Below are 13,613 nucleotides of genomic sequence, written 5' to 3'. Positions count from 1 at the left end.
TTAGTTTTTAAATTATTTTTATCTTTTACTTTATTAATTTCTTATTATAAATTCTTTTGAGATTAAATTCTTTAACCACATTTTTTTTATTCAATGACGTACACCGATACTTTAGACATTTTTAACTTTAACAATGTTAGAATTAAGGAAAATAAAAATGATTCTTAGAAATTGTCATTTTATTGTCACTTACCATAATACCAAGTTCGTTAAATATTCTTTGCCTAAGTTTTAACATTTAGCACTATCTAGCAACTTTTTGGGGTAAAAAAAACTGGCAATCTAGCAACATTTTGAAAAATATCTAGCAACTGGGAAAGCTAGCAGTTGGCAACAGTGATGACAACAAACTTAGTTGGCCGCGTGCGTTGCTAGTCGTTGCCTGTGTTTGGAATTTAAAAAAAAAAGTTACGCGCGATAAGAAACAGCATGAATGTGATTTCACTGACAGTATGGGCTCTGGAAAGCAATTGTTTTATAGTTTACACGATTATGATAGTGTTTTTCGTGGCTTTTACGATGTTCCACAAGAATAGATTGGAGGCTAATCAAAATAGAATTGGCGCCAAGAAGAGATTCGCGATCCACGATGGCGGGAGAGGTTAGTAACTTTTTACTTTTTATTCGACTGCAAAAAAGGAGCTTTTTCCATTTGACGTATCTTTCCCGACTATGGCAAAATCTAAGGAAGGATTATGATTTTAGCCGTCTATGTATGTACCTATGTATGTTTGTATTTATGTATCCACCGTAGTGCCCAATTACTGAGCCGATTTTGATGAATGAGGTGTCAAGCGATTTTTTATTGCTGTCCGGGTGACATAGGCTATATTTTACATGAATAAAATCAACATAGCGGATGATACATTCAGAAAATTTAAGTTAAAAAGATATATATAATATTATGTATTTCAACGTAGGTACCTTACTACACTTTACTTACTAAAGGTACTTTACGTGGATTTAGATTTTTAAAATCCCGTTAGAAGTCTTTGATTTTCCGGAGTAACAAGTAGCCTACTTATTTATGCCTATCTCCGGGTTACAAGCTATTAGGTACCTATCTCTATGCCGATTTTCATCAATATCGGTTTAGCGGGTAGATCGTGAAAAAGGTAACAGACAGACTGGCAGACATACTTTTGCATTTGTAATAAGTAGTTAATAAGTGTGGATTTAAATAAATCTGTTAGCAGAATGTAATTTTCTATTTACACAAACAATAATGTTAGTTCAGAGATCAAAGCTTAGATTCAATTGAACGATGATGTATAAAAACTTGTCGAATTCCATGACGCACCTAATTACTTAAGTAGGTACCTACAAAATATAAGTACAAAAAATGCATCTATACTAATGAATAAAATTGGAGTGTCGTCTGTAATTTCGAAATAACTACCTCATATAAAGCTCATATGGTTATTTGAACGATCCCATAACCGAATCACACGTTTTTAAAATTTTTGTCTGTCTGTCTGTCTGTCTGTCTGTCTGTCTGTTTGAAAAGGCTAATCTTCGGAACGGCTGAACCGATTTTAACGGGACTTTCACAGACAAGTAGAGGATTCATCAGGGTGTAACATAAGCTACTTTTTTAACCGACTTTCAAAAAAGGAGTTGTGTTTTTCTACCTATGTATACCGAAATCTCCGAGATTTCTGAACCGATTTGCGTAATTTTTTTTTAATCGATAGAGGAACTTTGTGACATTGCCCTATAAAAAGTTTGGATTCCAACTCCTCAATCCTGATGCTGCAGGGGATCTGATCACCAAAGTGGATGGGATTTAGAAACTGTCGTCGGTTATAAATTGATATTGAAGGTATATTTACCAAGTAAAGACTGTCGCGCGGTACGGATAGACTACTTTTGTCCTGGGAACTCAAAAGTTCCCACGGGATTTCTAAAAACCTAAATCCACGCGGGCGAAGCTGCGGGCATCAGCTAGTTAAAAATAAACTGTAAGGACCACAAATAAGTGCCACAAAATAAGAAATGTAAGGTTGAACTTTAGAACAGATATATAGAAACCTATCATTAAAAAATGTGGGTACCTACTTCCTGAACACAAAAAGCGTGAATTGAAAAAAAAAATGGTTTACGTGTGACAGTAGATAAGCTACGGAACTCTCGGAGGGCGAGACTGACTCGCAATTGACCAATTTCCTTTAACTACGAGTACCTATTAGTGAACTACCTACCATTGATTTTAGAAGCGCGACCCCTAAAGTTTGTTAAATATAAACTTGAGTTAAAAGTGTATTCGAATTGCAATGCTAATCTTAGTCATATTTTAGTCAGTGATGTCAATGACCTTGATTAATTTAATTCTCATTTTTGCACAATTGTGCAGAATGTAGGTAGCTGTAATATTGGGATGAGTTAATGTGTAAGTGTGTAATGTGTTTTACCTTCCTCGTGTTATCATGAAACCAATTGAATTTGATACGCGTGCATGAAATGAGTTCAGGAAATTCTATTTTTATGTACACTTACATACTTACTAAGTATACATAAAATAGAATCTTACTTATATTATAAACGCGAAAGTTTGTATGTATGGATGGATGTATGTTTGTTATTCTTTCACGCAAAAACTACTCGACGGATTTGGCTGGGAATGGAGATAGATTAAACCCTGGATTAACACATAGTTACTTTTTATCCCGGAAAATCAATGAGTTCCCACGGGATTTTTAAAAACCTAGATATCCACGCGATCGAAGTCGTGGGCTAAGCTAGTCACACTAATATTATAAAGGAGAAGGTTTGTATGTGTGTGTGTGTATATTTGTTACTCCTTCACGCAAAAACTACTGGACGGATTGGGCTGAAATTTTGAATGGAGATAGATTATACCCTGGATTAGCACATAGGCTACTTTTTATCCCGGAAACTAAATGAGTTCCCAGGGGATTTTTTAAAGCCTATATCCACGCGAACGAAGTTGCGGGTATCAGCTAGTCATGAAACAAAGACGAGCAATGCTGTAGGCATTTTGCTGTTCTTTCAAGTATACGTAAGCAGTCAACCGAGGATTCTTGTTACGCAAATTGCTATATTTACTTAATTTATGAAACAGCAGGCCTTGAATATGAAAATATAAAGCAAATAAAATAATTTTACACTTAAAAGAGTTTTTACTTAAACTCCAAATTTTCTAGAAGTCAAGATTTGGAATTTTAGAGAATAAATCAGGTCCACCGCTCAGCTCGCTGCGCGTTGCGGTTTATGTATTTACTAATGTTTCTTTTTCATTTGATAACCAGATGATGCCAGCTTCTACGATCGCATGAATTTAGTTTTCAAACATACCTCGAAACTCTTTGGTTTTCCGGGATAAAAGTAGTCTATCCAGGTTGCAAGCTATTGATGTATTAAGGGGCATGAGCTCGTCCTGCCCGCGAAATTCAAATTTAATTTGGTTTTTCGCAATTTGTAAACCAATACGACAACGTAGGCTTATGGTTATTTTATTTGCGACAATAACAATATCATCCTCACAGGTTTATATAAAAATCTTTACTTGAAAGGGTCCAGTTTAAGAAATTAGCTCTATAGTATCGACTAATTCTGACACATTAGTCGATACTAAAGCTAATTTCTTAAACTGGACCCTTTCAAGTGAAGATTTTTATATAAACCTGTGAGGATGATACTGCCATTGTCGCAATTGAAAATGCCATAACCCTACGTTGTCGTATTAGTTTGAAAAATGCGAAAAACCAAATTAAATTTTAATTTCGCGGGCAGGCCCGTCGCTTCCACTTTAAGAAGGTCAAGGATTAAAATCTCGTGGGAATCTTTGATTTTGCGAGACTGAAAATTGCCTATATCCTTCCCCGTGACGCAAGTTATCACTGTACCAAACATCGGATGGGCTGTTAAAAGCTAACAGACAGACATGCTTTTACATTTCATAAATTGAACTAAGTATGGATTAATTTTTTTGAACGACTATGATATAGCAATGACCGTTTGCACTGCTAATTTATTTGTTCTAAATACTAGTAACTTTGAACTTTTGATAAGTGATTAAGAATTATTATTGTATTGTTAATTACATTGCGTATACATTGCAAAGGTTAATATGTCACAATCTTATTGGGTCAGTGTCTCGAGTACTGACTACTATCGTTACAATATCGACTATCCAAGGCATTGCAGGCTCATTAGATTGATATACTGATCACATACATTATACATACCATCTGGACCATCTGTCAATTTTACCACAAGACTATGCGACTATGCTTGCCAATCTAGAACAAGAACAAGACTATCAATATCACACTAATATAATTATAAAGGCGAAAGTTTGTGTGTATGTGTGTGTGTGTGTGTGTGTGTGTGTGTGTGTGTGTGTGTGTGTGTGTGTGTGTGTGTGTGTCTGTGTGTATGTTTGTTACTCCTTCACGCAAAAACCACTGGACGGATTTGGCTGAAATTCAGAATGGAGATAGATAATATCCTGGATTAGCACATAGGCTACTTTTCATACCGGAAAATCAAAGAGTTCCCACGGGATTTCGAAAAACCTAAATCCACGCGGACGAAGTCGCGGGCGTCAGCTAGTGCATAACATTGTAGAGTGGTCACCATGATCAACTTTTTGCCGGCTCAATGAGAAAGGTCTCCTCTCAGAATGAGGGTCTGACATCTTCTACCACACTGGCATACTTAGTGCTCTAAACAAGTCGTAACAATTACTTGGTCTCTCTGATTTTTAACTGACTTGAAAAAGGAGGAGTTCTCAATTCGTCGGAATCTTTTTTTATGCATGTTGCCCGATTATTCGAAGACGCCTGGACCAATTTAGATTTTTTTTTTTGTTTGAAAGGGTAAGTGGACCCATATAAATTTCGTGAAGATCTGATGAATATCGTCGGAGATGGAGAACAGAACTCCTCAATAAATAAGAGTAAATTGCTCGCGTTCAGTGTAATAGCTTAGTAAACAGTAGGGTTTTAACTAGGCATAGCATATGTTATTACAATGGGGCCACTAAAAATTGTGGAAAAAATAAAAAAATCAAAAAAAAAACCGACTTCAATAACCAAAAACACTAAAAAGAAAAAAAAAATTTTTTTGTTTCTACATGTGTAATGTACATTTTTTTAATTTTATTTTCCTTCGTTACAGTTACACCTAATGATTTGCCAAATTGCCACAAAAAGTATTTTAGGTATTTGATGAGTGACAAAAAGTATTTTAGGTATTTGATGAGTGAATAAGTTGTAATACTGGTCATTCCTCAGACTTTAATTTTGGTCTTCCTTTACCCCTTTACCCTCCTGTAAGATATTAGGCTATTACTTTAACAATTTACTGTTGTTTCCAGAAAAAGAGCATCCCGATGACGAAGATGACCCAGATTGGCTGGTGCCTGCCATTCCCGAAGACACCCCCCACATACCATACAAGCCGGTGAAACGGCCCATGGAGGAGGTTCTTCAAAGGTCCCTGGATTATTATGAACTGATGGCCAAGAGGAGGACAGTCAGGAGTTTCAGTACGGAGCCTATACCTCAAGAAGTGCTGGATAATATCGTGAAAACTGCAGGTACTAAAAGAAAATCCCTACTGTTATAAAATTGTGACATGTCTGTTTGTTTGTGCAATAATAACAAAATAACACAAAAATAATAACAGACAGCAAAGTAACAATAATAGAGAAAGAGTTTTGCTCTTTTTGGAACTCTAACAATGCTGCTTCTTCTTTCTTCCTGGATTTTTTCCGTTCCGTTCCTTTTTACGAGAACAAATAATGGCCTAACCCTGGGACCTAACAATGCTCCTATTAATTCCAGGTACCGCCCCATCCGGTGCGCATACAGAACCGTGGACATTCGTAGTCGTCCAAGACTCCAACATGAAGGAAGCCATACGAAGCATAGTAGAAGAAGAGGAAGAACTGAACTACAAACGGAGGATGTCCAGGCAATGGGTGACAGACCTGAAGCCCTTTGCTACTACGTATCAGAAACCCTACCTTTCTGACGCACCAGCTCTGATACTGGTGTTTCGGCAGACGTACTCTTGGAGAGAAGATGGCAAGAAGAGGATGCATTATTACAATGAGATTAGCGTTGCGATTGCTGCTGGGTTTCTTTTGGCTGCTATACAGGTAACAATAATTCATCATCATCATCATCATCATTATCAATCGATAGACGTCATCTGCTGGACGTAGGTCTCCTGTAGGGACTTCCACACACCACGTTCTGCACTGCTTGAACTCAGCGGCTCCATGTGACTCTTTTGATGTCGTCGGGCCTAGTGGGAGATAACATAACTCCGAAAAGTTAGAGTTGTCCAGAATTCGAATATTGGAACCTCCGAATAGGAAGCCAAAATTTTAACCACAAGGTTAGCAACTCCCATTTATTAAGTAAAGTCTGTTCGCTTACATGCGGTCGTCTTTATTGCGTGCCGCTTGGCACGTGCTACAGATTGTCAAAGGCGCCGCCGCGACTCAAGCATGAAGTGTACACCGGCAGGAGAATTTCGCTACCTAACTTGTGTTAATTATTTGTATTCGTATTTTATTACAAGAACCATAAGATAAAATTTATTCTATTGAAAAATAACAAACACAATAAAACAAACGCAAAATAATAAAAGCGCCTGTGGGTGTACCGGCACTATGTTAGCGAGCAGAGTATACTGCATAAAGACCTCTATTATCCTACCTACCTACTACTAGACGGGTCTGTCCGAATAAAAAATTAACGGACTGCAACTGGTTTTTGCTTTTTGAAATACATGGCCAGTTTGGCATTGCTCCTTTGCTCGCTATTTTTAATTAAAAACATATTTTGGTTTCAGTACTGCGGCCTAGTGGCTCTAACTTCCACCCCCTTGAATTGCAACGCTCGTCTCCGAGACCTCCTGTGCAGACCCCTAAACGAGCGTCTGGAGCTGCTGCTGCCAGTCGGCAGACCTCACGAGGACGCGACGGTGCCAGATATAAGCAGAAAACCCCTCGATCAGATCATTATAAACGCCTGATAATACCACATATAGTTTTACTGATTTATACAAGGAACAACAGAATAGTCAGTGGCGTGCAGCTCGTAGAGGTATAAAAGTACTGCCTACCCTAGTTGTAATGAATCAACACTTATTTTCCATCATGACCTGTCAGAGAATAAGTTTTGAGAATAGTATAGAATAGATTTTTATTCAAATAAACTTTAACAAGTGGTTTTTAATCGTCAAAATAATTTACTACTGGTTCGGAATGCCGTTCCTACCAAGAAGAACCAGCAAGAAACAAGATTGATTTGCTATAATCCGTCATCACAATCAAATCTGTATGGCACCTACAACGTCCAGTTTACGATAGACATCGCTCGCCCTTCCACTACTAAAGACGTAACTAAGTTTACATTGGAAGGGGTCGTATTTCTTCAACAATTTATGGAAAACTGTTTCCTCACGATTCACTTTTAATACAAGTGGTATTTTTCCTTTACCTCTTTTGCTTTACTGATTTGTTGCTCATTATTATTTTAAGATTATGATTAAATGTTTGTAAATACAAGGTTTTGAATAGTTTTTCTCAAATACCCTCAATATCAAGCCTAGAGCGAAATTCTTGCCAAATAACAGAAATACAGGGAAATATATTATGTATGTATGTACTTCCTCCGCCGCGTTCTTTCCTTTCGTTATAATAGAAACATCCACTCCTTATATAGAGTAGATTCCGTACCTCCGATTGAAAAAATGGAACCTTTACAGGTTAACTTGTCTGTCTTTCTGTCTGTCTGTTCGTCTATCGTAGCCAATTCAATCCGAATCTACCGGACAACTTAAGTTGAAAAGTACACATACGAGTATTTTATGGGACCCAAACGCGGACTTGTGTCGTGAGTAAATCTATGAATTTTGAAAAGGGGATCACTTTTGTGTAAAAATATTGTGCATACAAAATTACCTATATTCAACGTTCGAAACCACACGAGTTCAACTCGCGTTTGTAATGAAATAAAATTGTTTTTCTTTTTGCTAGCTCACTTTTGCAAGGCGACTAAGAAATCACCGTATATTACTGCTAGTATGATGATAAATCATAACAAGCTAAGAAAAATTCAACTTTGGCAAAATTTATGACTTTATGGCTAAAAAATCTTCAAGTTTACACAACGTGTCACAGTTTTTTAATTCATTAACATCACAAAATTCATTTACCTTCTTTTAACCATGTAAAAAGTAGTAACATAAAGCGTTCATTTATTCCCATTAAAAATATGGGTTAATGGGATCCCAGCCCCAAACGTTAAGAAAGTACGTGTTATTAATGCGTGTGCTAAACTATTTGCACTTAAAACACCTTTTGCTCATATAAATACGGGTTATAATTCCTTAGCAAAGGAGAAAAGATTCAAGTTAAAAATACTTCGTGAATACTCGTAAGTATTCGTGGCAGTCCGCGTCCGCCCGCCTTGCACGATGCGCCCGCGCACTGGGCGGAAAATGAAAATAACCGGTACTCGAGTTGATCCAAGGATTTTAACCATTAATAATATACCTTTGCCAGTCAATTAGCTTTAAAATTATCAAGTGGAAAGGGAGAGCTTATATTCTAACCGTTGTAAAATTGAATATCGGTGTGTACCGGTCCAAAACAGTGTTACGGTGAAATGTGCGTTAGTTATTTGTGTAATGTGAAATGCTAGAATGTGAACGCGTCTAGGAATAAATCGATGTGTACCGATATCAAGTGAATTTCATACGATACCTCTTGGATATACGCCATGTTAAAATATTTAGTGTAAAATTTGCCAGATGTTTGCGTATTTTAAAATGCATTCCTATAAAATTCTTTCAATCGCCGAGTGAGAATACACGTGCGTTTATTTTCATCTAAATATAGTTCCGGCATCTGCAATATTTGCGATGACGTCTCAAAAAGAACGCAAGGATGTTACTGAAGTAAAAGAAACAGAGGATGAGAAGATGAATAAACCAGCACGAAAAGAGCAAAAGGAAATAACCGAGCTTCCGCCAAGTGGTACGTCTCTACACAAGAGGCGAAGAGGCGAACCACCGGCATCCTTGTCAGTAAAATCTCCCCCAACACCATCAGATGCAGAAGGCTCATCTCCATGCACAGCTGGTCTATCACCAGAAGAATCCTGGGGTATAGATGGGGACACTACAGATCCAGAAGCGTTATGCGAGAGCATGATTCAAAGGTTAAAAGACCGCGATGATGCTGTTTCAAAACGTGGTACAGAACTAGCCTCAAGAACCAAGGATACCTTAGAATCCTTAGATCAGTTAGAGAAACTCTTAGAGCTTTTAGACCAATTTGTTACATTAAAAGAGAATAATGACAGAATTTTACGAAGATTGAAAGATGTTAACCATTTGAAGCGTCTCCATAACGCGTATAAGAAGATTAATAAAGAAAATGAAAAGTTAAGAGATGAGACTAAAGAATTAGAGCTTATTAATGAGGCATTGGATGCAGAGTTGGAATGTGAGTACGGGCAAGCCGTTTTTGATTCTATGATGTCAGGAGGACGGAGTATGAAGAGAACGGGATCTAGATGGAAGAGTCATTCCAGGTTTGGAGGATCGCTGTTGAGGAAACAGAGGTCCAGATCGGCTGGTGGAGATGACAGTGATACGTCACCAGGGACCCTCTTGAGGAGGAGATCTGATGGAGTGTTCTGCAAAGAAGTTGAAAAGTCAAAAGTTTCCAACTGGACTAGAGTCAAAGCAGCTTTCAAGTAAGTGTGCAATGGATTGGTTTATGTCCTCAGCTTGGCCAGCGTATTTTACAGTGTACCTACTTACTACTCAATCGATTTTATAACCTCCCTGGCGTGAGTGACTCAGTGGTGAGCGATGTGGTCTTATAAGTGAGAGATCCTGAGCTCGATTTCCGGCAGGAGAAACTTGAGAATTCATAATCTAGTAGGAGCCTTTACCATGGCTAGTTACTGCCATACCGGCAAATTCGTGCCACCAAAAGATTTAGCGTTCCGGTACCATGCCGCGTAGAAACCAATCAGAGGTATGGGTTTAATGAAACTATCAGCCCTAGTTAGTTTCCTAACCTCTCTAAGTTAGCTCTTAGACTTAGACTTGTCAAATTGACAGGGCTAAGTCTAAAGCTGTTCTTTTACGCAGCGAGTATTATAAAAGGAATAGCAATACTTAGCAGACCTGTCATTTTAATTTACATATTTTAGAGATTGTGTGCAACAGGAAATAGCCACGTTGTTGTTTTAATTATTGTAGATGGGAGAAAGCTCATTGGCCATCCGCGACCATCGGTGGTGCAGCCGCAGTGGCCGCGGGGGCCATGGCCACAGTGGCCCTAGTTGGCTCCACGCCTAGCACGCCAGGCCCACTGAGCCACGCCCCAGTGGTCTTGCCCAACCCTGAGCCCAGGGACTCCGCCAGCTTGACACCAGGCAGCGCCATCTCACTGTCCCCTAACTCATCTTGTGAGGAACTACGTATGGAACCTGGTAAGTAATATTGCTATCCATATACCTAAGTACTATTATTATAAAAGACTTGACTGATTGGCGGACTAATTTATCAACGCACAGCTGGGCTTAGCTTCCAGGATACAGGATTTCTGGAAATTCTACTCCTTTAGGGGTTACCTATGGGATGAAAGTTTCAAGTACAAAAGTCCGTCATTTTTCAAGTTATGGACTTTCGGTTAAAATGAAGAAATATTAGGTATGGTACGCGACAGGTCGAGAAGGCAATCGGGGTGGGGACGCCCTGACACCCGCACGTAGCCCTCAGTAACGTGCGGATATGCGGGGTATCCCCCCGCCTCATACCCCGATTGCCATCTCGACATGTCGCATACTATAATAATATGTGCTTCACGATTTTTCCAAATTCTACCCCGAAGGTTTGAAAATCATTTTTCTACAAATGCAGATTTGAAGCATAAATAACTGTTCCAACTCTATGTCCTTTATTTTTAGGCATATGCCGAAGAAGTGGTGTCCGCAGTGACGACCACGAAACTAGTTACCTCCAAGCACCAATGCAGGTAAAAATTCTATTCATAATATTTCGTAGTTTTTCCTTTAATTATTATGTTTCAAAACTTGGAATCGATCTTTGTTTAGTTGGAAGTTAAATACAAATAGTAAAAGTTGTTTAACAGGTAGTATAACAAACTAAAATTTTTGATATTGGATGAAATGATAATGACTGAAACTTATGTTTCTTCACCATCCCAGGACGACAGCTCAACGTCTCCATCTCCAAACAAACTCCATAAAAGCCCCTGGGTGAAGATGCGCGACATCATCCAAACCCACCGCGAGTCAGTCAAGAAGAAAGCCAGGCCACCTAAAGGCTCTCCAGATGTTGTACCAGCGAGGAGACGATCCTTGAGTGATGGAGGTGACAGCGACGCTCCACCGGCGCTGACGCTGACCATTCCATCATCTGAGGAGCTAGGTATATTATGCTAAGGACCAAAAATTAAGGAATTAAAAATAATTCATAGTTACCTTTCTACAGCCCATCCGCTTAACCGATTTTGGTAAAATTTGGTACAGAGATAGCTTGCATGCCAAAAACAGACTCCACTTCTCAACAAAATATATGGATTTGATGTTTTGGATTTGCATCTCAGAAAATCAAAGAGTTCTCACGGAATTTTTAAAGGCCTAAATCCGAATAGTGAAGTTGTGGGCATCATCTAAAATCTAAATCATAATTTCTTGGCCTGTGTGTAACGACTGGGCAAAACTCCCTACTCGGTACCTCTTCAAAACACCTAGATCACCATCGTTGCCTTAACCCAACGTTAACACTGGCCTTCATGATTTTGGGCCTCAAAAAAGCTGCTTTGGATCACAAGTCATTTGCACATATACGGTATAATATATCACTTGCCAAGGCCAACATCGGTATTCTAAAATGTACCTATACCTAATAAGCTGCATGCCATAGCTTTTTGGGAGACCTTGAGTTTGAGCTTTTGAGAGTTCGTCAAGGACCAAGTCTGCGTGCATCACAATATAAGAAAATGGCTCGAATGCACTTTACCAACCAAAACTATGCGCTTAGTTAATTGAAAGACTTTGATGGAGAGGACTCCAAATCAACAAATCTCTTATCACTTCTAGAATCCGAAGGTTCACACCCAGTGCTTCGCAAGCAGCGTTCCCTGGAGCTCGGAGCCAGGCCGCCGCAGCACCGGCAGCCGCGTGACTCCAAGTGGTCCAGGGTCAAACGAGCATTCCTCACCTCGGCGTCTGCCTCCGTTCCCTCCAGTCCGAACAGACACTCTGCCTTCTTTACTGATGCAGGTATGATAATTTTGAAGTAAAACTACGAGTGACTCAAATAGAAATGGACGCTGAAAATAACCACCAAACAGAACAGCTCTTTTCAGGCCGCCATCTTTTATCGGGGTGTTTTACGCTGAGTTGTTCGAAACAAATTGTAAAAAATGATAAAAAACATGTCATGTTTTTGAGTCATGAAGTTTGACAAAGGCACTGCAGCTTACTCTAAAAAAATTAAACCGTTTCCTTAATTCTACGAGTAATTTAAAGGAAACTATGCAATTTTGTTTCAATAGACAACGTCGCTTAGTGACGTCATTCGATGCTATACTAGACTTTTTGGCAGCACCGTTGCTCTAAGAAACTTGAGCAAGTAGTAGTACTGAGTAAGGATAATGACCTTATTTATATACAGAGCTCAAGACAGAGTAATCATGCGGTAAGTGCGGATCGTAGGAAAGACCCGAACTGGCCCACGTAGTTAGGGCCTTATGTGCAAGAGTCGCGTGGTCGTCAATTATCACGAGATCAAAGGCGTCGGCCTACTGTATCTTGTTTATACTGTGGTAGTAGGGTACACGTGTATGAAAATTATAGTGAAACTTTCAGCGCTATATTATTTATTAGGCAATGATTTTGTTATAAAATATTGAATTCGCTCTTAGATACATTGTATATATCCAAACTCTATGCATCATCATGTAAACAATAGTGAATTACGTTTATTTACGTACAGATATTACCTAGAACGATAGATTTCAATAGATTTCATCGGTGAAGCAAGAACAAAGCTCCGATCAAATCTAAAATTAAACAAATCTTACATTATTTTTGTCTTATAAAAGCATCAGAAACGATGTACTAGGTGTTTGATTGCTATTATCGAAGCCAAGGTCCTTTAAGATGTGGGATTTGTGAGCTAATTAGGCGGCATCAGCATGATCATGATCAAAACATTGCCGGCTCACTACTGAGCACGGTTCTGCTCTCAGAGTAAGAAAGGTTTAGCCATAGTCCACTACGCTGGGCAAGTAAAGATTGGTAGACTTCACACACCTTTGAGGACATTATAAAGAACTCTCAGGCATGCCGGTTTCACCGTCAAAAAAAATTATATATAATTGCTTAAAACGCACATAACTCCGAAAAATTAGAGGTGCATTGCCCGGGACCGAACCCTCGACCAACCGAATATGAGGCGGATGTCATACTTAACCACTAGGCTATCACGGCTCTTTTACAATAAATCCATAATAATATGTATTATAAATCTGCATGCCTGAGAATTCTCCAATTATGGAGAACATCAGTTCTCACAGGTGTGTG

At 38.8% G+C, this 13,613-nt stretch overlaps 2 protein-coding genes across 3 annotated transcripts in view; both read left to right on the top strand.

Annotated features, from left to right (window-relative positions):
* The first annotated feature begins 354 nt into the window (after positions 1-354).
* LOC123868905 (iodotyrosine deiodinase 1) lies at positions 355-7,550 on the top strand. Its single transcript, XM_045911571.1, has 5 exons — positions 355-601; positions 5,342-5,563; positions 5,811-6,127; positions 6,829-7,023; positions 7,484-7,550. Exons 1-4 carry the CDS (start codon positions 430-432, stop codon positions 7,009-7,011), a joined length of 894 nt encoding a protein of 297 aa, XP_045767527.1. The 5' UTR covers positions 355-429; the 3' UTR covers positions 7,012-7,023; positions 7,484-7,550.
* An 893-nt stretch (positions 7,551-8,443) lies between these two features.
* Positions 8,444-13,613, top strand: part of LOC123868896 — a 29,408-nt gene continuing 24,238 nt past the window's right edge. For both annotated transcript variants that reach the window (XM_045911556.1, XM_045911557.1), the window contains exons 1-5: positions 8,444-9,743; positions 10,258-10,490; positions 10,968-11,035; positions 11,229-11,451; positions 12,126-12,308. In XM_045911556.1, coding sequence (XP_045767512.1) covers positions 8,905-9,743; positions 10,258-10,490; positions 10,968-11,035; positions 11,229-11,451; positions 12,126-12,308 — 1,546 coding nt within the window. In that variant the 5' untranslated portion in view covers positions 8,444-8,904. The remainder of the gene's footprint in view (positions 9,744-10,257; positions 10,491-10,967; positions 11,036-11,228; positions 11,452-12,125; positions 12,309-13,613) is intronic.

Source organism: Maniola jurtina, chromosome 10, assembly GCF_905333055.1.
Source record: "Maniola jurtina chromosome 10, ilManJurt1.1, whole genome shotgun sequence".
NCBI classification, from domain to species: Eukaryota; Metazoa; Arthropoda; class Insecta; order Lepidoptera; family Nymphalidae; genus Maniola; species Maniola jurtina.
This window is presented reverse-complemented; position numbering and strand designations above follow the sequence as displayed.

Bases quoted from the DNA above. Each gene is read 5' to 3' on its own strand.
- LOC123868905 (XM_045911571.1), top strand. From the start codon at position 430: ATGAATGTGATTTCACTGACAGTATGGGCTCTGGAAAGCAATTGTTTT. The intron at 5,564-5,810 runs GTACTAAAAGAA...TATTAATTCCAG, and splicing joins TAATATCGTGAAAACTGCAG to GTACCGCCCCATCCGGTGCG. The intron at 6,128-6,828 runs GTAACAATAATT...TTTTGGTTTCAG, and splicing joins TTCTTTTGGCTGCTATACAG to TACTGCGGCCTAGTGGCTCT.